This window comes from Gopherus evgoodei, chromosome 10 (genome assembly GCF_007399415.2).
Source record: "Gopherus evgoodei ecotype Sinaloan lineage chromosome 10, rGopEvg1_v1.p, whole genome shotgun sequence".
Taxonomy (NCBI): Eukaryota; Metazoa; Chordata; order Testudines; family Testudinidae; genus Gopherus; species Gopherus evgoodei.
In genome coordinates this window covers 32,482,509-32,506,234 of record NC_044331.1, presented here as the reverse complement: position 1 = coordinate 32,506,234, position 23,726 = coordinate 32,482,509, and the positions used below count along the sequence as shown (strand labels likewise).

Here is a 23,726-nt window from a genome sequence, read left to right as displayed (position 1 = left end):
ATTTCATTGGAGCTGCAGCCACATTGACCAGCTGAGGATCTGGCTCAGTCTTTTCTCAATTAATATTATCAGCAGTGTCCCACATCCATAATCCCAAATTTCTGAAAACAATGCTCTGCTCTGTGCACATAATAAATGGGACCCTACTCCCTTTGACTTACTTTTCATGTGGAATTAAATGCCTGACTGTTGTTTAAAATCTCTAATGGTTCGTCTCATAAGTGGCTAGGTTTCTTGGAGTTGTTTGGCCAGCTGCAGAAACACACGTGCTGATAGTCTTCTTCCCAAAAACATGAAACCTTTATAACTGGGATATAGGTCCCAGAAAATGTGTAGCATGTTCTTAGGAATTGCTGTCATATGCAAAACTACCGATGCCAAGCCAACACAAGTCTTTTGCTGCTGATTTTAATGGCAAGTTCACAAGTCATGAATAAATCTTTTCATGAAGCATACTTATCTTGTGGATTTATTTACTATAAATCATTGAATAAATGTCTTTGTTTATCACACTGACAAACTTGGAACACTAATAAATGTCTGTTGTCATAAGCTGGCTCTATAGTTTTTCCATGTGCCTCAGTCCTGATTTCTAAAAAACTCATTATTTGAGCCTCTTCTGGACAGAGCCCACCAGCGTATACCTAATTATATGTTGGCTACACTTATATGTGTACATGCAATAGGAATTGTGCTATTGGTGTCATACCACCAAATTTCATTTTTAATTGTCATCCAACAGTGATGAGATTTGATTGCCTTGATGTTGTAACTGTGACATCTGTGGAGGTGAACCTGGAATGAATATGATCTATTATCTATACAGTTGGAGAGCTAATGAATTACCAAAATAACAATAAAAGCAAATGGTTAAATTAAATGTTTTATTAAAATTGCCATTTAAAGAATATAAGGTGTAGCAGGAAGTGTGGTAGCTAAGTTGTGAGTTTCCTGTAGGTACCTGGAGATATTTGCACAGATCTAGGTTTTCGTAATGTGTTCATAACTGGTATCTAAGTGCTTAGGATGGTTATGGTGCAGTGATGATGTATTGAAATAAAGTGTGTTTTGTGTATATATTTCAGCTGTAAAGTTTGGTCGAATGTCAAAAAAACAGAGGGACAGCTTGTACGCAGAGGTGCAGAAACATCGAATGCAGCAGCAACAGCGAGATCACCAACAGCAACCTGGAGAGGCAGAACCACTGACACCAACATACAGTATCACCACCAACGGGCTAACAGAGCTACATGATGACCTCAGTAATTACATTGATGGGCATACCCCTGAAGGTAGCAAAGCAGACTCTGCAGTTAGCAGCTTCTACTTAGACATACAACCTTCTCCAGATCAGTCGGGTCTTGATATTAATGGAATCAAACCAGAACCAATATGTGACTACACACCAGCATCGGGCTTCTTCCCTTATTGTTCTTTTACAAATGGGGAGACCTCGCCAACTGTGTCCATGGCAGAATTAGGTAATAAGAGAGAAAAGTTTCCATTGTAATTGCTTTAATAATACCCTTTGGATTCAGAGTAACACATTTAGCCTTCTGTGAATGCTGCTCTAAAATTACACACAGCCTTGCTGTTTTGGGAAAGCTGTTAGAAGTGTTCCATGAAGCGCTCAGCACCTTGAACTTCAGCTGGCAGTTGATGGCACTCAGCACCATACAGAATCAGACCAGCAAATCCCACTGGCTTCTTGCTTATGGGATTTGGGTGGTTTCCCCTGGTTTAGAATCCTGTTGGAGGTAGAGTGAACCACGAATGCTGGCAGTTAGTTAAAATTATATTTAGAACTGTGCAAATAATATTCCTTGAGTCATTTATTTGATGAAGAACAGCATCATTTTTTTAAATTATCAGACTAATATTTTCCCCATCTATACTCTGTTTTCCAGCATCAAATGAATAGGCCTGATTCTCTACTATTTTGGAGTCATTTGCACCTGTGACATATGGGTCCAGAATGCTATTCTAATCTGATGGCTTTTTAGACCCAGTTTACTCAGGTGACTCCAGTATGAAGTAGAGGAGAATCTGGTCCCAAATTCATTAGGGAATGAATACTAGGAAGTTCTGTTAATTTCCCTAGAGCCCTTATAGTGACAGCTTTACTTAGCATGTTCTGCCCTACATTTTTCTCCCTGAATGTCTTCTTGAGTACTGAACTCCACAAAAGTACTTTAGTGACTTGTGTTAGGAAGGGCTCTGTAAGGTGGTTTGCCAGCATTGTGGTTTTTAAATCCCAGTGTGCTTAATTGAGCAACAAGAGGTTTTAAAATACCTGTTTTGTTTATTTCTGTAACATTCATGCTAAATACTCATTTACAACATCACTAAAAGTAAAACAATCTATTTGGAAAATATCATATTCTTTGACAAATCAGCATAACACAAGTTTGATTTCCCCCTCCCTATTTTTCTTAATAGGGACATCTTGCATGAAAACAGTTTTTTTGTTACTCCTGTTTGAAGTCCTCCTCCTCTGCTTGTGGAATCCAGTTCTCTGCAGTGCAGTTTGTTGTGACATTACAACCAGAGGATTATGTCCCTGTTTCAATTCAAATAATTTGAGACTTAGATAAGTAAAAACGGGAAGAAGAAATCTGAAAATAAAGACTATGCCAGCAGCTTTGTCTCAGTCGAATGGTTTTGTGTGTATGTTTTCATGGGTGACTATTAAAGGATAATCTGACAAAGGCAAGGGGATTGAAGGCTAGCTCATCTGTGTGAGATGCTGAGTTTGGAGCCTGGCTTAAAGTGGTGATTTAATACGTTACTTATCTTTTAAACTGGTTTGTAATATGGTTTGGCTGGCCAACATGGACAGGGGGAAACACTGCAATAACCATGTTTAAGTATTTTCCAATCTAGGGTCCTTGTTTAGGAAAGTATGTAAGCACGTGATTAAATACTTCCCTGAACTGAGGCCTAGATTTGTGCTTAGTCCCTCTATCAAATCTAGCCCAGTGTATCTTGCAAATACATCCCCCGCCCTGAGCTGTCATATGTTGTGACTAGGTTCAAATGTAGTTTTTAAGGGTATATATGTATGAAATTGTTGCTGGAGCATATGAAAGCTGTGGTGGCAACTACTTTATATCCTATGTTGTATAATTTAGATGGTGCCTATGATCAGCTTTTACTGAAGGTTGTAATTTAAACCTTTATTGAATTTTCTTGCTCTTGAGAAAGGGCTTCAGTTAGTCCATTTAGCATGATGTGAAACAACCTGTTTTGTGGTGTGAGTTTATTAAAGAATTTTTCAAACAAAGAAACACATCTTTCACAGAAAAGCTGACTCAAGGGGCCTTAAAAGGGGAGTTCTGGATGACCATTCAGATCATTTTAGGGCCAGAGGTTCATGGTGGTTTAGCCAGAGAACGCACTGATTGCAGAACTGTGCAAGTAGGGGGACCAGCATTTTGCTCTCTGATAGATCTGTTTCTATGTGCTTAAATAGGAGTGGGCAGGGAGATAGGTTGCAAGTCCAAGAGCAATTTTTTTAGGCATCTGCCTTTGAAAAACCTCCTCCCAAATCTGTACAAATCAGTTATTGATAAACCATTCAGATGTGTTTTAACAAAGCATATTGGCAAAAGAAGGATGGCCTCTAGAATGAATATACTGTATGTAAACCTCCTTCACGTTGAAATGGCTACACTACTACTTTAAAACTAAGGAAAATTTGAGATGTCATTTGTATAATTTTTTATCTTGGTTCCCTGAAAAGTGTATACTCTACCAAGATTTCTTTTTAAAAAATCATGCCTAGCGAAAAGAAAGTTGCCAAGGAGGCAGCCTCTATGTTACAGTGTCCCAGCTGATATCTCACAGGGTGGGTCCTCTATACCTTACATTCCTTTTTAGAGGAAACGTTTCTCTTATTTCAGATGTTCATGGATTTAGTTTGGAGAAAGATGCTGGTTTGACAGCCCTGGTGAGAAATGCTGTTTATTCGTGAAGCAGCTTACAGCACCAACAGGGCTGTCATCACCCCACCTCCACTAATGTGCCCCCACCCTAAACTGATGGGCCCATTGACTCTTCTGTGGCTCCTAGTAAGGAGTTTAGGTTTTTGCCCAGTTCCCCAGCAGGTTTCCGTCTCAGTAAAAACATCAAGACCACCAGCTAGTACAGTACATTACATCGAGAGCAAGGTGAAAATGTGAATTTGCTGATCACAAGGCTTTCACAAGTTTCCACAGAGCTTTACCTTTACATAGTTTCAGATGGGTTTTCCTCCCTTAAAACCTATTTGGCAATCATTGCTCCTGGAAAGAGGAGCTGCTTCTCTCAAATCTCAATATGCCTACTTCAGCCCAGGTTCACCCAGACATCTTAACTAAGCCTTAAGTTGGTGATGAACTAATAACAGAGCAAATCTACCAGTTTTTGTTCATTATTGAAAATTTCCTGTAGCTGCACTTGTGAACCAGTAACATGCGTAAATGGGCATACACTGCCCTCTACTGGATGGTCTCCAACCACTGGGGGAACACTCTTAGAGCTATTAGGTATGTATACACTGCAGGAGAATTTTAATTTAATTTAATTCAGGGGTGATTTAATCTAGCTAGTTTGGATACCAATAGCAGTTAAGCCACAGCAGCAACTTACTCAGGTGGCTAGCCCACACTAAAGTCCATGCTGCTATGGTTCAACTGTTATTGGTGTCTGGACTAACTAGATTAAAGCTAGCTTGGGTATATCTACGTGTGCTGCAATCACACCTCCAGATATAGTATAAATAGCCCCTTATGGTATGTCTATGCTGCAGCGGGGAGCATGCCTCCCAGCCCAGGTAAACAGACTCGCACTAGCTATACTTGAGCTAGTGCACTAAAAATAGAAGTGTGGATGTTGCAGCAAGGGCTGGGGCTCAGGGTGGTCACCTGTGTTCCAAGTCTGCCCAATGCCCTGGGTCCAAGCTCCGGTGGCTAGCTTGAGCTGCTTCCCTGCCACAACATCCACACTGCTCCCAGCTCCAGTATAGACATACCCTTAGGGACCAGGATTTTTTTTTCTTTAATTATATCTTTTTTTGTAAACGTCATAAAGTATTTTTCAAACGGACAATCCAAGGAGCTATTGGAAATATCAGAAAATAGATTACGGTTCTTTTCATAATAACTAAAGTTTCTAATTGTAATTTCTGCAGTTCACTTTTCTGCTGTACAGAAATCACACAGGAATAGCTTTGCTCTTTTAATGCATGCCACTTCTTGCTCTCCCTTTTAGAACATCTTGCACAGAATATTTCAAAGTCACACATGGAAACTTGCCAGTACTTGAGAGAAGAGCTGCAGCAGATAACATGGCAGACTTTTCTGCAGGAAGAAATTGAGAACTACCAGAACAAGGTATAATAAAATGCCAAAATAAAACAACATATTTAGGTCTTCTCATGTTTTTTAAAGCTGTTAATCTTATAACATTCTGGTAACTGCTAAATTCAGCTTTTTCAGTTTTTTTTTTTAATTTCCAGTAGGAAATTTTGGTTGGTTTGTATGCAGGAGAGAAGTATGTACCCTGCACCTTTTAACTTGTCACTAGTAATAAACTGGAATGACAAGTCGCAAGTGGGTAGTGATTTCTCTGGATCTCGCATGTGGGGTTTTTACAGGTGTGGCACATACTCCTGGTTACCTGTGCTTAAAGAACAAGGGTTAGGAAGACAGAGCCGGTGAGTGCCACTCCTAAATGGTAAAATGAGTCTCTGGATTAGTGAAATGAGTGCTTCCTACAGCGAGGTCCTGTTTACATTTCTGTTGCTTAATTGGTGGTGTACCCAGGCACCAAAAATCCTTAAGATTAAATAGAAACTAGAAGGGCCAGACTCAGAAACCCCAGGTTCTTGTCACCCATGTCATACTGCTGAACATGTGTATGAGGACAGGTGGGCTGTGTTGTCTTTCTTATGTTGACATCAAGCTGTATCAATAAATGGCCTAGTATCTTAATGCTGTATTTCAAATCCCAAGTGCTCAAACATCATTAATCAGGTCCCAAAAAAATCATGAATTTAAGTTAAAAATCATAAGATTTGGGTCTTGGTATTTTTCTTCTGGTTTTTGAATGTTTCATGTTCATGTTTTCAAGCTTTTCTCCACAACGTGGAGGGGTGGAAACTTTTTTTCTTTTTTTTAAATGAGATCTGAGATTCTCTTAGAATGGCCTGACTCCAGGAGCTAGTTCTTTAAGAAATGTATCAAGTATCATGAGACTACTGTTAAAATCTTGAAAGCTGGCAATACTGTTAATAAAGCTGAGGTTCGGATAAAAGGTTAGCTGGTCAGGCTCAATCAATAGCCTGCATGCAAACTGATGTGCAATTTGATATTACCCTTGGGTCCATTTCAACATTGCTGCTTTCCCAGATTCTCTTTTAGTGTATGTGTTTTGGAGTATTTGTGCATGTTATGTGTATTTTTTTTAATGTATTTAATGTTTGTGCATTTGGTCCCTGCCTTGTGTAAGGGGAGATGTACAGTTGTGCTGCCCTGGGAGAAAACTTGGGAAGAAACTGGCTATCAGCCAACTGGAATGAGGACAGTCTAGTCTAGTTGTTAGAGAAGGCAGCAGGCCTGTGTTTGGGGTCAGAACTGTAGTCAATAGCCAGGTTCAAGCTGGAGCCAGTAGTCAGAAGCCAGAGCCAAGGGTCAAATCACTGGAGTCTCAGGCAAGACTAGGTGCAAGACAGGAGCAGCAGGAACCATGTAACACAGGAGCAGGCACAGTTGTGGGCATGAGAATTGCGAAGCCAGTGAGGAGCTGCTGCTGCTGGCTTAGAAGCCAGCCTCAACAGTCAATCAGGTTGCGTGGCTAATCAAGCAGCCTGCTTCAGGCCAGCTGTACTGATGAGGGGGCTCAAGATTAGCAGTCCCTCATTCCTGACACTGGCTTTCTGAGTCATACTTCCATTCCTGCTCCTTGCACTTGGGGACAAACCCCGTCTCTGCCTGCATGGTGGGTGCACAGACTGCACAAACCCTGTACAGCTCCATGTGGAGAGGGAGTCATGGCCAACCCCCTGCCCCTTTGAGAGGGATATGAGCTTCCATGGACGCAGGGAGGGAGCAGTACCTGCGCTCCCATGAGCTTGGGGACAATCATTTGCGCACAGACTGGCTAACCTAGTAAGGAGGGCTTTAAACTAGGTTTGACGGGGACAGGTGAGCAAACCCCACAGGTAAATGGGAAACAAGACCTGGGAGATAGGTCGGAAACAGGAGGGAGCGTGGGCTATAATAGCAGAGAGAAAGGAGGGTCAGGGCAAAGCTGGGAGGCAGGATCAAACCAGTATCTTAGATGCCTATATACAAATGCAAGAAGTATGGGTAATAAGCAGGAAGAACTGGAAGTGCTAATAAATAAATACAACTATGACATTGTTGGCATTACTGAAACTTGGTGGGATAATACACACAACTGGAATGTTGGTGTGGATGGGTATAGTTTGCTCAGGAAGGATAGACGGGGGAAAAAGGGAGGAGGTGTTGCCTTATATATTAAAAATGTACACACTTGGACTGAGGTGGAGATGGACATAGGAGACAGAAGTGTTGAGAGTCTCTGGGTTAGGCTAAAAGGGGTAAAAAACACGGGTGATGTTGTGCTGGGAGTCTACTACAGGCCACCTAATCAGGTGAAAGAGGTGGATGAGGCTTTTTTCAAACAACTAACAAAATCATCCAAAGCCCAAGATTTGGTGGTGATGGGGGACTTCAACTATCCAGATATATGTTGGGAAAATAACACCGCGGGGCACAGACTATCCAATAAGTTTCTGGACTGCATTTCAGACAACTTTTTATTTCAGAAAGTTGAAAAAGCTACTGGGGGGGAAGCTGTTCTAGACTTGATTTTAACAAATAGGGAGGAACTCGTTGAGAATTTGAAAGTAGAAGGAAGCATGGGTGAAAGTGATCATGAAATCATAGAGTTTGCAATTCTAAGGAAGGGTAGAAGGGAGTATGGCAAAATAGAGACAATGGATTTCAGGAAGGCAGATTTTGGTAAGCTCAGAGAGCTGATAGGTAAGGTCCCATGGGAATCAAGACTGAGGGTAAAAACAACTGAGGAGAGTTGGCAGTTTTTCAAAGGGACACTATTAAGGGCCCAAAAGCAAGCTATTCCGATGGTTAGGAAAGATAGAAAATGTGGCAAAAGACCACCATGGCTTAACCACAAGATCTTGTGTGACCTACAAAATAAAAAGGCATCATATAAAAAATGGAAACTAGGTCAGATTACAAAGGACGAATATAGGCAAATAACACAGGAATGCAGAGGCAAGATTAGAAAGGCAAAGGCACAAAATGAGCTCAAACTAGCTATGGGAATAAAGGGAAAGAAGAAGACTTTTTATCAATACATTAGAAGCAAGAGGAAGACCAAGGACAGGGTAGGCCCACTGCTCAGTGAGGAGGGGGAAACAGTAACGGGAGACTTGGAAATGGCAGAGATGCTTAATGACTTATTTGTTTCGGTCTTCACTGAGAAGTCTGAAGAAATGTCTAATATAGTGAATGCTTACGGGAAGAGGGTAGGTTTACAAGATAAAATTTAAAAAGAGCAAGTAAAAAGTCACTTAGAAAAGTTAGATGCCTGCAAGTCACCAGGGCCTGATGAAATGCATCCTAGAATACTCAAGGAGTTAATAGAGGAGGTATCTGAGCCTCTAGCTATTATCTTTGGGAAATCATGTGAGATGGGGGAGATTCCAGAAGACTGGAAGGGGGCAAATATAGTGCCCATCTATAAAAAGGGAAATAAAAACAACCCAGGAAACTACAGACCAGTTAGTTTAACTTCTGTGCCAGGGAAGATAATGGAGCAAGTAATTAAAGAAATCATCTGCAAACACTTGGAAGGTGGTAAGGTGATAGGGAATAGCCAGCATGGATTTTTAAAGAACAAATCGTGTCAAACTAATCTGATAGCATTCTTTGATAGGATAACGAGCCTTGTGGATAAGGGAGAAGCGGTGGATGTGATATACCTAGACTTTAGTAAGGCATTTGATACGGTCTCGCATGATATTCTTATAGATAAACTAGGAAAGTACAATTTAGATGGGGCTACTATAAGGTGGGTGCATAACTGGCTGGATAACCATACTCAGAGAGTAGTTATTAATGGCTCCCAATCCTGCTGGAAAGGTATAACAAGTGGGGTTCCGCAGGGGTCTGTTTTGGGACCGGCTCTGTTCAATATCTTCATCAACGATTTAGATGTTGGCACAGAAAGTACGCTTGTTAAGTTTGCAGACGATACCAAACTGGGAGGGCTTCCAACTGCTTTGGAGGACAGGGTCAAAATTCAAAATGATCTGGACAAATTGGAGAAATGGTCTGAGGTAAACAGGATGAAGTTCAATAAAGATAAATGCAAAGTGCTCCACTTAGGAAGGAACAATCAGTTTCACACATACAGAATGGGAAGAGACTGTCTAGGAAGGAGTATGGCAGAAAGAGATCTAGGGGTCATAGTGGACCACAAGCTTAATATGAGTCAACAGTGTGATACTGTTGCAAAAAAAGCAAACGTGATTCTGGGATGCATTAACAGGTGTGTTGTAAACAAGACACAAGAAGTCATTCTTCCGCTCTACTCTGCGCTGGTTAGGCCTCAACTGGAGTATTGTGTCCAGTTCTGGGCACCGCATTTCAAGAAAGATGTGGAGAAATTGGAGAAGATCCAGAGAAGAGCAACAAGAATGATTAAAGGTCTTGAGAACATGACCTATGAAGGAAGGCTGAAGGAATTGGGTTTGTTTAGTTTGGAAAAGAGAAGACTGAGAGGGGACATGATAGCAGTTTTCAGGTATCTAAAAGGGTGTCCTCAGGAGGAGGGAGAAAACTTGTTCATCTTAGCCTCCAATGACAGAACAAGAAGCAATGGGCTTAAACTGCAGCAAGGGAGATTTAGGTTGGACATTAGGAAAAAGGTCCTAACTGTCAGGGTAGTTAAACACTGGAATAGATTGCCTAGGGAAGTTGTGGAGATATTTAAGAGTAGGTTAGATAAATGTCTCTTAGGGATGGTCTAGACAGTATTTGGTCCTGCCATGAGGGCAGGGGACTGGACTCGATGACCTCTCGAGGTCCCTTCCAGTGCTAGAGTCTATGAGTCTACTTCTAGGCCTAACCAGTAGTATAATACTCATAGACTGTGCAGCCAGAAGGCACCATCATGATCACCTAGTCTGACCTCCTGCAAGCTCCTGAAGTCTCCTCCCATAAGTTAGATTCTTCATTCTTCTGAGCATCCTGTAGTCCTTCTCTGCATCTGTTCCAGTTTGAATTTGTCTTTCTTAAACATGGGAGACCACAACTGGACTTAATATTCTAGATGAGGTCTCACTAGTGCCTTGTATAATGGTAATAACAGTTCCCTATCTCTACTGGAAATACCTTGCCTGATGCATCCTAGGATCGCATTAGCCTTTTTCATAATCACATCTGATAATCATACTGTGATAGACTTGCTGTATTGGTCGTTCTCCTCCTCTGTCGCTTCCAGCTGATACATCCTTAGCTTACAGCAAAAATTGTTGTTGTTAGTCCCTGAGTAAATGACCTTGCACTTCACACTATTAAATTTCATCCCATTTCTATTACTTCTGTTTTCTAGGTCACCCAAATCTTCTTGTATGATATTCTGATCCTCCTCCATACTGGCAATACCTCCCAACTTTGTCATCTGCAAATTTTATTAGCTCATTTCTGCTTTTTTTTGCCAAGATCATTTATGAAAATGTTAAATACTATCAGTCCCAAGACCAATCCCTGAGGAACTCCACTAGTAACCTCTTTCTAGCCTGACAGTTCATCTTTCAGCACGACCCATTGTAGTCTCCCCTTTAATCAGTTCCTTATCCACCTTTTGATTCTTTTATTAATCTCCATTTTCTCCCGTTTAATAATTTCCCATGTGGAACTGTATCAAATGCTTTACTGAAATCCAGGTAGATTCGATCTGTTGCATTTCCTTAGTATCATAAATCAGTTATCTTCTCAAAGAAAGAGATCAGATTGGTCTGGCACAATCTACCTTTTGTAAACCCATGTTGTATTTTATCCCAATTACTATTTACCTGTATGTCCTTAACTACTCTCTCTTTCAAAATTTGTTCCAAGACCTTGCATATAATTGAGGTCAAACTAACTGGCCCATAGTTTCCCAGATCACTTTTTTTTTTTCCTCTCTCAAATACAGGTACTGTATTTGCAATTCTCCAGTCATAGGGTATTGCTCCCAAGTTTACAAACTGATTAAAATTCCTTGCTATTCGGCTTGCAATTTCTTGTGCCAGTTCCTTTAATATTCTTAGATGGAGATTATCTGAGCTACTTAATATGGTCCCATTAAGCTGTTTGAGTTTGCCTGCCGTCTCACATGTGGTAGATTCTACTTCCAAATCCTTGTTCCCATTAGACACCCTGCCACTGCCCCCGAGCTACTCCATTACCTATTAAAAACTAAGGTAAAGCATTAATTTAGGTGTTGGGCCAAATCTAAATTCTTTAATCTCTACCCTATCCTCAGTGCTTAGTGGTCCCACTTTTTCCCCCTTGTTTTCTTTTTATTTATATGGCTAAAGAAACTTTTACTCTTGGTAAAGGACTCAGCCCTTCTGCCAGCTCAGCTGCACTGGCCAGAGTTTTGGGAAGTGCCGCAGAGGCTCTGCCCACTGTTGGATGGGTGTGGGAAGGGAAGGATTACCCAATGCTCTGCACTTCCAGCCACAGTGCAAGGAGGCTGCACCAGGGAATGGAATGTACAAATGTCTTATTCCTGTTTTCATTCCTGCATGACAATATAGGGCCATGCTGTAATCTGGTCCCTAAATTGCACTGGCTGTTTAATATGTAATGCAGAGGGTTAATTGTTATTTAAGAGAGTGCATTTCAATTTGGAGATTAAAATCCTAGAACTGGGTGTAAGGATTCCTGGTTTCTGTTTACAGTTTTGCCTTTGAGTCACTCTGCAACTGTGGGCAAGTCACTTAATTTCACAGTGCCTTGGTGTACCTGTACAGTGGTAGCACAATGCTGTCCTCCTCCAAGGGGTTTTGTGATGCGTAATTAGTGTTTGTGTTTCCATAGCACCTTCCATCTGTCACAAAACACTTACTAGTGAAACAGTTCTTGGGAAGTACTATTAAACCCACTTCTGTTTAGATAAATATTTCTTGTGTTCTCTGCAGAATATTTATCGTATGAAAAAGTCCCAATTTTTACACTACATACGTAGTTTCATTCTAAATTATTGAGATGCTTGTGGTGCAAATGACTGGTTACCAATACCATAAATAATATGTGATTATATATTTTCTAAGATCCCCATGTTATTTGATTTAAATTCAATAGGAAACAGAGTACTTGGTAAGAAGCATGGAATTGTTTTTGACAGCTTAGTTACGTCTGTTGGGTCCAGTTCTGCCTTCTGTTGCATGCATACAAATCCAGTGTAAATCACTGGAAGCAGTACCCAGGCATCTGAGGGGAGAATTTGTCTCTTGAGACAAGAAGTCCCAGCCTAGATCTCACGGCCAACAGTATATGAGTGCTGCACGTATACCTATGCCTCTAAGAGGCTCGTTTACCCTCTCCACCTCCTAAATTATACTCATGAACGCTGGTGAGGTTTGGGGGCCCTGCTTTGCTTTTCAACTTCATTTTCCTTTATGAAAAAGAGCTTACACAAGCTTGAATAGTGATTTATCACTTTCTCTTCAACAGCAGAGGGAGGTAATGTGGCAGTTATGTGCAGTCAAAATAACAGAAGCTATACAGTATGTCGTGGAGTTTGCCAAACGCATTGATGGCTTTATGGAACTGTGTCAAAATGATCAAATCGTGCTTTTAAAAGCAGGTATGTTGGTGAATTCTGAGGCCTGCTTCTAACTAGCCTTTAACCTAGGGAAATGCTATGTAAGTAAAATGATTGAAGCCAGTTTTGACTTCAGATATTTCCTTGTGTTCCTTTCAGTACAACCTAACAAGGTTTATAGCTCTTTCCTTAGATACATGTGTTCATCTTAGATGTTCTCGATGGAAGTGTGTGTATGTATCTGTGTGGAGCTTCCGTTAGAAACAGTGGAAGTATTGAGTGGGTACAAATGACTGGGACGAGCACATAGATTTCTGATTTGTTTTGATAACAGTGAATAGCTCTTTTCCAAGTAAAAGTTCAGACTTTGTTGTAGGGAAGATATTATAGAAATGACGTGGTTTACAAATAAATGCAGAAGTTCTTATGTTCACCAGTGTAAATCCAATTTAATTGCCTGGACTTCAGTGGAGGTACACTGGATTTATTCTGATATAACTAACTTTAGAGATTTCCTTTAATGCTCATGGTAAATCAAACCATTCTCAGTTATAACTGCAGAACCACTACAGTACTGGACCTATACTGAATGCAGTCTATATTACATTTTAAAATCCTTTTTTTAAAAGTTCTTCTGTTTTGCTCTTTGTAACTGAAATCCCTATTAAAATAATCAAATCTGTGTATTGTTTGCATTTAGGATCTTTAGAGGTTGTGTTTATCAGAATGTGCCGTGCCTTTGACTCCCAAAACAACACAGTATACTTTGATGGCAAGTACGCTAGCCCAGATGTTTTCAAGTCACTAGGTAAGAAAATCTCAAATACTCTGTATAAAAACAAGCAGAAAAGAGGTTAGAAACTGAAAGCGGACCATATACAAAAAATAGACTGGGATTTAAACACTGTGTTAGGTATACAAAGGGAAAAGTTTAAAGGTAACTCAAAATTGAGATAGTCTTGGATTGCTTATTATGTAAGGTACTATGTATGGGTCCACTTCTTAAAGTTGGCTGACTAAATTTGGGGCCAGTTTAGTTCAATGGAAATTGAAATCATGTAACAGAATGCAAAATTGGGCCCTTGGTGTTCAGATCAGGCACCCAGATACCTGTTTTAAACAGGTCACTACTAATTTGAATATGCGTCCAGTTTAGACACCCAGATTTGATAACTGGAGTAATATTTGCTACATTCTAACTATACAGAAAAGAAAGTTCTTGGGTGAATTTGGACACCACAATGTTATCCTTCCAAAGCTGCCGGTCTTCTTTTTAATCTTTCAAGAACATATATACACAAAGATGAAAATAACATTGCTGGGAGATTATTGGCAGTAGATCACTTGAATAAAAAGTGCATTTTTTTCAATTTCCCAGTAATTTGCCATTTCGACCTTTTGTGTATATTTTTGCCAATTTTATCTGGAAGATTCTATTAAGTTTGTATATGCGATGTAAATTGGCTAAGATAACATAGAGTGGTGAAGGATAATATGGCAGTGAAGAACTGGCGGTATCATTTTACAGATAGTCTGTAGCTGTTTAAAACACCCACAGGTACAAGGTATGGACATGAGCAGTTCAGATAGTAATATTGTATGTGGGCTTGTAGCTGGACTCCACTGAAATATACTTTCAACCTTAACCTTTTTAATTTGTTCTCCATGAGTGTCAAAAAACTCTAAATCAGGTTCATGTCCGCTAGGTCCCCAACCCATTATAACCATGCATTTTCCATACTGCTGTCCCACCCTATTTCTCCCCAGGTCTCCTCTCTCTTCCTTCCTCCTTTTTCTGCCTCACCCTCTGGCACTACCCAGCAGCTGGAGTCAGATGGAGGTCATTTTATTTTTATGAACATATATAGTACAGTTGCTCTTGATACACTTTAAAACAGCTCCTTATGCATTTTCCTGCACCCCCTCCCAAAAATACCTGTAACCCTTCTGCCCCTCTGAGTTGGCAGCAACAAGGGCCGGGTTCAGTATCCAGGGGTTCCATTTCAGTAACACAATGCATAACCGGCTCGAGCCCCCACCCAGTGACCTGGGACACTCACATACCACACCCCCCTGGGCGCCTCTAGGAGGCAATACTTCCCCTCTCACAAGCATGGAGTCTGAGTGTAGCGAAATCTTTTTAATAAAGGAAGGAATCAATGCGGCATCCCATTGGAGAAACACCACAAACAAGGTTATAACACAAACCATAAACAAAAACCCACCTCCAAGTATGTTTGGCACTGTCCTTTTTCCCCTTAGGGTTTTAAGTCCAATCACCCCAAAGTCCAACAACCCAAAAGTCTCTGGTCAATGCCACCCCCGAGTTCGAGAGTTTATCTGTAGAGGTCCCTCCCCCCAGCCTGGGTAGAAAGGGGCACCTTACATGGTCCGGGGCCAACTGCCCTGCCTCTCCGTGGGTTCTGCTTCCGCCTTCTCCACGAATTGCTCCGCTTTACCAGCCGCTCCACTCTGCTCCTCCAGCTGTCCTCAGAAACTGCCCCGCTCCACCAGCTGCTCTGCTCCATGAGCTGCTCCAGTTCTCTCTGCAAACTGCTCGGCTCGGCTCCACTCGCTCTGTGGGCCGCTCCACCCGTCCCACAGCTACTCCGCTCTGCCAGCCGCTCTGCTGCCACCAGCTGTCCCGTGATCCGCTCCAGCCGTCCCCACAACTGCTCCACTTCACCAGCTGCTCTGTTCCACAGTATAGCTTCAGGCTCCCCCACTAGTTAGCACAGTGCTCAGTAATTTCAGCTCTTTAGTGATTTCAACTCTTAGTGATCTCAGCTCTTAGTAGGGGAGCCCCAGTGCTAGTGCACCATTAGCCCAAAGTTCAGCTCAATAACCTGCATTTAGATTCTTGAGAGAATAAAAAAAATCAACTCTGACATTCCACAGTGGAGAGAGGAGGGGGTGGAACTGGTGCTTCTGGCTCCACAAGGAGACTGCACCCCAGGCACAGATAACTGTCCCCAGCCTCTCTCAATTCACTGGGTTTTCGAACCCATGTCCCTTGTCTAGCAAGTACCACCCAACTGAGGGTGAGTCATTTGTCACCAAGCAGTCCCACAGCTCGGCAGTCTGGGATAGGGTAGGCGTGCCTATGCAAATACTCTCTCTGAAATTCTTTCCACAAGATGTCAGGGTAGAGCTTATCCTGACTCTGCTTACATCCCAAAGGCACTTCCTTCATCAATGAAACAAAACCAATTTTAAATTTTTAGGCCAAGTCATTTGGAGATCAAGTCAGCCCCAAAATTTTTAGATATTTGGAAAGTGTAGTGGTAGTTCACCAGAAAAAGATACAAAACTTCAGGAAGATTGGGGAAGTTGGAGGTGTATAAAAATGGCCCATAATAGGCTACAGCTTCAACTTTATGATACAACTACCACCAATCCATACTTCTTTAAAGAGATGAGCCTTGGTCTTGTAGGTATTTCACATCCATTAGCCTCCTCCCTCAGAATAAAATAACTGTCCCATCACTTTGAGGCAGTCTCATCAGAAATCCTGAATGATACGTACCTTCCATTTGGCAGGTTGTGAAGACTTCATTAGTTTTGTGTTTGAATTTGGAAAGAGCTTATGTTCTATGCACCTGACAGAAGATGAGATTGCTTTGTTTTCTGCATTTGTTTTAATGTCTGCAGGTAAGATGTAAAATATCACTCTACATTTGTTTGATGGAATCTAGTGATTGTTTTATTATGGAGTATGCCTGAATGATAATCTGGTAGGCAACGCGTAAGCATGTAATGTCATCACCTTCTTGTATGCCCCTTCCCTAATCATTTCCTACTCTGGATTTTACTTTAACAAATATATTTAAAGGTGGGTGCTAGGGTAATTTTGCTCAAACGATTCATCCTAATATATGCCCATATTTTGTTGCCCTTAGTCTGTGTTGAGTAGTACATGTCTCTGTGAGTAATCCCATTGAAACTAATGGATCTCCTCGAGGAGCAGGGTATTACCATGTGAATAAGGGTGGCAGGTGTCCCCCGATATGCAGAATGGTAGCTACATTATCAAGCCATTTGGCAGCTCAAGAGTGTTTAGTGTTGTGTTTTCTTAGTGCAAGAACCACAGAATTGTTTGGTTCTGCCACCTTGGTAATGTCTGTAATGCTCCTTGTTTACCAAGAAGTGCACAGGAATGATTTCTTTTAAATACGTTTTTCTTAAAACTATTTGTTTCTATTGTTTTCTATGCGTCAAAAAGAAAGATCCTTTGGTTAGTCATTCATTACATAATCTCGTCATCTCCCGGATGAAAATATTGCTAGCTTAATTTTGTTTATTATGTAATACAGTCTTATTAGCATGTGACACATTAACGAATATGGTTCAAGCTTGCTGAGATCCACTTATACTTCCTGTATAAAACTCCATTGGAATTGAAGGGAGGTTGGCAACAGGAAAGGTGAATGTAGCATAGACTCTAAAAACATTTCTTTGCATATTGTGATGCCAGTGTGCAATACTAGAAATATTCACTTCCTTTACATTTAGATCGTTCATGGCTTCAGGAGAAGGTAAAAATCGAAAAACTCCAACAGAAGATTCAGCTAGCACTTCAGCACGTCCTGCAGAAGAATCACCGAGAAGATGGAATTCTAACAAAGGTGAGCACCAAAAACTGTGCCTTATCCTCTGAACATGAAAGCATTCTACACTGGTAACAGCAGCATAATTACTGTCTGACTAGCAGCTCTCATTGGTCCTTTGCATCGCTCTCCTTTTGTAGACTTGCTTGTTCAAAATCCAGCCTGCCTAGTTTCAACCACTTCCTAACAGAACCCAGAAGGGGAAAGAACAGGTTGAGGTAGAGGGCAGAGAGAACTAGAGGGGTTAGAGAAATGTAATTTTAACTTTGAGCTTCATGAAAAGCCGTCAAGTGTCTCCTCTCTTTATACCTTCCCTCTCTATTCCCCCAACTACTCCAGTGAATGTTTCTGCCACACAGGTTACTATTTCAGCCCTGCTACAGAAATGGAGTTAAGTCCCCCCAGATCCCTGCTGTTTAATGATTTCCTCTCTTTGAATCAAACAAGCAAGTGCATCTTTAAGCTGCTAAAATTCATCTTTAAGGAAAACAGTCAAGGTAAACTAGAAGTGGTTGATCCTGTTTTGTGTATGACTGTATTTTTCTTGTGTGGTTTTTTTCCAGTTAATATGCAAAGTGTCTACTTTAAGAGCACTGTGTGGACGACATACAGAAAAACTTATGGCATTTAAAGCAATATACCCAGACATTGTACGACTTCATTTTCCTCCATTGTACAAGGAGTTATTCACTTCAGAATTTGAGCCAGCAATGCAGATTGATGGGTAAATATATCACCTAAGCACTTCTAGAATGTCTGAAGTACAAACATTAAAAATAAAGAAAAAAAAAGAAAACCAAGACACTTTATATGGCCCTGCACAGACCTAGGGAGCCAACACACTGCACATCTTTTGGCGGTCGAGGTCAGGCAAAGAATGGGAAACAATGAAACAAAGTTGAACTTGTTTTTCTCATGCATATGATTTCCATTATGCCTACAAATATGGACCCTTTTTCTGTCTCGACTTCTCAATCTTTGACCTCTGTTTACACAGAATGAGGGTACTAAACTCAGAAGGTTTCTTTTTCCTTGTAGTTCACTGCCCACAGACTTTCAACAGAACAATCAATTTGTTGATCACAGCAGAGTCCAGCGACTGGTGTGTACTGCAGAGGTTTCAGCATCAGTTTGCACAACTTGCTCATTGTTTCATGAAGGACGAATTTTTTATCTACCATTGATTGCCAGTAGGCAGAATGGCACGAAAAGGGTCCATAGCAATAGCAACAATAGCATTATAATATATTACAGGGTAAATGGGCATGAAGACTATATATAGCAAAAGAGATATTGTTTATATATTGTTTTAATTAATATAAAAAGTAGTTACTGGTATAGCTTTTCTTGTTGAATTGATAAGGCACTTTCATTTTGCACCTTTTTCTTTAAATTAAATGCTAGCGTGTTCATTGTCGTGTTGCATGTGCACCAGAAATTCAAGTTTAACTGAAAAGGTTTGGAAGGTACTGATACATTGGAAGGTATTTATGCTGCTGTTTTCAACATTACTTTTCAAGAGAGGCTGGTCACATCCTGAAAAGATTACATTGATTTTTAGAGTCTGAAAATGATGAAAATTTTCTAAAATCAAATTAGCTTTTCAGCTGCTTTTTAAAGGGTGCTTTTATTTTTATACACAACCCAAAAGTTTCAAATCTGGGTGTTTAAAATTGCACATCTCAATCCATATTTAGACTCTGAAATTAAAAACCCTGATTTTCAAAAGTGCCAAGCACCCACAGCCAAATATTTGCTGAGCATCTGCAGGTCAATCACAGCTGCAAGTGTGAAGCACCCTTGAAAATCGGGCCATTAATTGTGATGTATAAATATGGGTATGGATGCCCAACTCTATGAACCCATGTTTGAAAATGTTGACCAGAGTGTAATGTACACACAAAACAATTTGTGTGTGTTATATACACTGTTACATACTTTTAAACTCCACATGGTAAACAATGCACTTAAAGCAAAAGCCTAGTCCCATTGATGTCACTGAGAATTTTGTTACTGACTTCAGCAGGCTGTTTTCCAAGATCCAGTTTTATCCAGCACAGCACAACAGAGAAGTCCTTTGCTTTTAGAGCACATATGTATAGCTCTAGAAACAGCTAGGTTTATTTGGAAAGAAGCACTCTCTAAGCCTTATCAAATAAGTGCAGACTGATTAAATAAAGGCACAATACTTTTGATAGAAAGCAGGCATTTTATATTCTACATTAAGCCTGGAAATCATGAGACTATAGAATGAGCAGTAAGATGATAAACCTATGTTGTGTAATTCCAAAAATTATGATCCATGCATTATACTAATAAGGGGCCAAAGTTTGCAGTCTTTACTTATGCAAATTACCATTCCTTTTACGAGGAGTTTTGCCTGAATACGGATGGCAGAATTTTGTCCCAAAGGAGGAGAAAAGTCAGATTTTTAAATAGTAAACTAATTCTGAATGAGAGAGCCATATTAAACATTAAGGATAAGTTATCTAGCTTGAACGAGGGGGGAGCCCTCCCCATATTTATTTGGAGGAGTAGTTTTAGGATTGCAACCTGATCTTCCAGCTCAATTGAACCAGAATGTTAATCCAGGAATTCTCCTTTGGCTAACTCTGCCCTCAGTTAGCCAGTGGAAAGCCCATTTCTGCCTCAGTGTCATTCCCATGGTACTTCTGAGATTAGATGAAGCCTGACAGTAGTGTAGACCATTTCTGTTTTATATAGGAAGCCAGAGGTAAAATATCATAATATACCCATTGAATATCACTTTAATGAGTCATTTTGGACTAAATTTATACAATTATTATAAAGCGAAATGTACAATCTGTTCAAAATTAAGTTTTCTTTCTTTATTAATGCAATCCCTAAATGTTTAGTCCCCGGTTGTCTACGCCCATGTTAGAAGTATTATGCAGCTGTGGCTTGCCTGAAATGGAATTTAATAGTCACTGCAAAGCTGGAACCACCCACTTTAAATTGGAAGCAACTAGGGCGTGGAATTGGGGCTACCTGGGAACAAAGTGAAATTTTGCATTTTCCCTTACAGACAGTTTCTTAAAGTTATTGTTAACATATTGGAGTAGCACCTCAGGGCTATCACCATATTCTGCTAGGCACTGTACAAAGATATAATAAAGGGCAGCCCATGCCCCAAAGACCTTACGAGGTGCTCCAAAATATGATTAACTTTATTTTCTAAGGTTGGTGTGAGTATAAGATCACGTTGTAATTGTTTTACATTACCCATCCAGCCCCTGCTCCTTTTCCTATGATCACTTTTTTTTCTTTTCAGTGTAGGCAGGAGAGGGAGACTGATTTAAATAAAAGATTTTGGTGTGTGACTAATCTGTGTGGTAAAGTATGCATATATAGAGAGATTTATATAAAATACCTAAATAACTTCCCAGGTAAACCTACTTAATCCTTTTTTTTTTCTTTAAAACCAAAATGGCAGTAATGGTATATTTAGCTGGACAAATTGGAGCCTCTGCACTTTAACAATTAATGGCAGTCATTTCAACACATTATTTTAAAGGAACACTGCCAACTTGAATGTTAATCAAATTAAGTTTTTTGTCTTTCAAATTCATTTTTATAGAGTGCATTTTAAAATAGCATTGCCTGTTGTTGTTTTATTAAAATCCATAAGGTTTTATGCTTCTCTGTTCATTGAGGTTAATGAGGGCCTTTTCAGCAAAGTATCAGAGGGGTAGCCATCTTAGTCTGGATCTATAAAAGCAGCAAAGAGTCCTGTGACACCTTATAGACTAACAGACATGTTGGAGCATGAGCTTTCGTGGGTGAATACCCACTTCGTCTGATGCATGTAGTGGAAATTTCCAGAGGCAAGTATAAATATGCAAGCAAGAATCAGGCTAGAGATAATGAGGTTAGTTCAATCAGGGAGGATGAGGCCGTCTTCTAGCAGTTGAGGTATGAACACCAAGGGAGGAGAAACTGCTTTTGTAGTTGGCTAGCCATTCACAGTCTTTGTTTAATCCTGAGCTGATGGTGTCAAATTTACAGATGAACTGAAGCTCAGCAGTTTCTCTTTGAAGTCTGGTCCTGAAGTTTTTTTGCTGCAGGATAGCTACCTTTAAAACTGCTATTGTGTGTTCAGGGAAATTGAAGTGTTCTACAGGTTTTTGTATATTGCCATTCCTAATATCTGATTTGTGTCTTTATCCAATTCTGTAGAGACTGTCCAGATCAGCCACACCGTCACTGGTTCATTCACCTTCACGTCCACCAATGTAATATACACCATCGTATGCCAGCAATGCCCCTCTGCTATGTACATCGGCCAAACCGGTTTGTTTACCTGCCACGTCCGCAGTCCGGCCGATCGTGGCTCCCACTGGCTGCGGTTCACCGCTCCGGGCCATTGGGAGCTGCAGCAGCTCCCACTGGTCCAGAGCTGTGATTGGCCGGACCTGTGGACGCAGCAGGTAAACAAACCAGCCCAGCCCACCAGGGGCTTTCTCTGCACAAGCAGTGTCCCAAGTTTGGGAAACACTACTCTAATGGATTGTGCCTCTGATGGCACAGTCTGCTCCCTAGTGTCCCTGTCCTGCTCTGCTAGCTGACAGAGATGGCCAATGCGTCACCTCCTCTACACCTGCTTCACAGTGATGTGCCCATGGAGACTTAGGGAGAAGTCCCTGTACTTTCATTAATGCAAAGGCTGGAATTATGAGTGGGCATTGTGAAAGAGCATGGAGGAGTACACCCTTCATTCCCTCCTGCATGCCCCCCCCAAGGGTCATTCACCATCCAGGATTCGATCCAGAGCCCCTTACAGTCAATGCAAGGAGCTTTGGATTGAGCCCCTAATCTTTAAAATGACCCAGAAAAATCTCCCTGCTAAAAACAGTCATATATCTTTCTCAGTTCTTATTAGTTTGTGTTTTCTGGAATCGTTGTTTACTTTATTGGAATAACCAGTCTGATGTGGCATTTCCATTCTTCTCTTTGTATTTGTGGATTTAGTTTTAAAGCAGACGTTTTACTAACAAAAGATTTCTGAATGTGACCAGCCTCAGGTGCTCGCCCCTTAAAGATCAACTAAACTTAATTCCAGTGTCAGTTAATGGATCGCTATGTAAGACTTGACCTTTTCCAGAGAGTGAGAGACAAACCCTGTTTTTGACAGTAAGTGAGGTAACCATGCTAAATATTTTGGGCCTTTTTCTCAGTCATTACCTTTTTCTTTTTTTTTTGGTAAACAGTACTTTACCTGGTCTGTGAGTGCAAACAGATGGTATGTTTGACATCTAGCTATTTGATGCAACTCATTGGGAACACAAAATTGCAGGAGCAATTATGTTTGCACCAGAAGCCAAGTAGAGGCCAAACTGAAAGCCGCATAACTTGTGGTCTGATTTTCATAGCTCTCACTGTCTTTAATGGGAGCTGAGTGCTCAACACCTTGTAAAATCAGGCCTTTAGTGAGGACAGATTTTTTTTCTGAGGATAACAGGGCGGTAGATGTACTTACAAAGACTACTGCTGTCAAAGAGCCTTTTTGTGAGGGGATGTTGAATGATTCTAAAAATATAGCTAGTATAATGAATCAACAGTATAGGAACAGGACATTGGCAGATGACTTATGTCTGTTAACAACATCTGAGAGTAGGGCCCAAGACCAGAAGTTCAGAAGTATATCAAGCTGAAATGCACATTCATGCTCCGTGAATGAATGTCAGATGTATGAAACTTTCAGAGTCTTCCCAACTCACTACCACAAAAAAAAATGTGAAATTACAGAGAATAGCTGAAGATATTGGAATAATTATTCCTCTTAAGTGAGCTGTTCCTTATAATTTGTAAAGAAATTGTCTTAGGTTGTTGGCATCTATCCAGTTTTCTGTTCTAAGGCACAGAAACATTCTCAAGCTTTCTTATAGAAGAGGTACTACTGTACAGCATCAGTTGGACCACTCTGGGGTACTTTTGTGACTGATGCTGTTCATCTTTTTAATAACTATTGGATGAGGTGATGTGAGATGCTGTTTTTAAGTTTGGTTTTTCTTTATAAAGCTTATGTATCATAGTATGGATACCAAGGTCTGAGAGAGAGAGAGAGAGAGAGAGAGAGAGAGAGAGTGTGTGTGTGTGTGTGTGTGTGTGTGTGTGTGTGTGTGTGTGTGTGTGTGCGCGCACGCATGCATGAATCTGTGTGCGTCTGCTTCTAGGCTGTTCAGTGTCAGTGGAATAAAAAAATGTATTCAAAATACTTAACTCAAAAATAGAAGGTGGAAAAAAGATTTA

The 23,726-nt window shown here is 40.6% G+C and overlaps 1 protein-coding gene across 3 annotated transcripts in view; it reads left to right on the top strand.

The window, feature by feature from the left end:
• The window catches only part of RORA (RAR related orphan receptor A), a 539,659-nt gene extending 518,443 nt beyond the window's left edge, over positions 1-21,216 (top strand). The window contains exons 4-11 of one of the 3 annotated variants that reach the window (XM_030578386.1): positions 1,086-1,292; positions 5,251-5,372; positions 12,759-12,891; positions 13,550-13,657; positions 16,390-16,500; positions 17,362-17,474; positions 18,020-18,180; positions 18,495-21,216. In XM_030578386.1, the coding sequence (XP_030434246.1) occupies positions 1,086-1,292; positions 5,251-5,372; positions 12,759-12,891; positions 13,550-13,657; positions 16,390-16,500; positions 17,362-17,474; positions 18,020-18,180; positions 18,495-18,738 (1,199 nt within the window). In that variant the 3' untranslated portion in view covers positions 18,739-21,216. Of the gene's footprint in view, positions 1-1,085; positions 1,482-5,250; positions 5,373-12,758; positions 12,892-13,549; positions 13,658-16,389; positions 16,501-17,361; positions 17,475-18,019 lie in introns of all 3 variants that reach the window. The other 2 variants (XM_030578385.1, XM_030578387.1) reach the window with 2 other exon arrangements.
• The last annotated feature ends 2,510 nt before the right edge of the window (positions 21,217-23,726 follow it).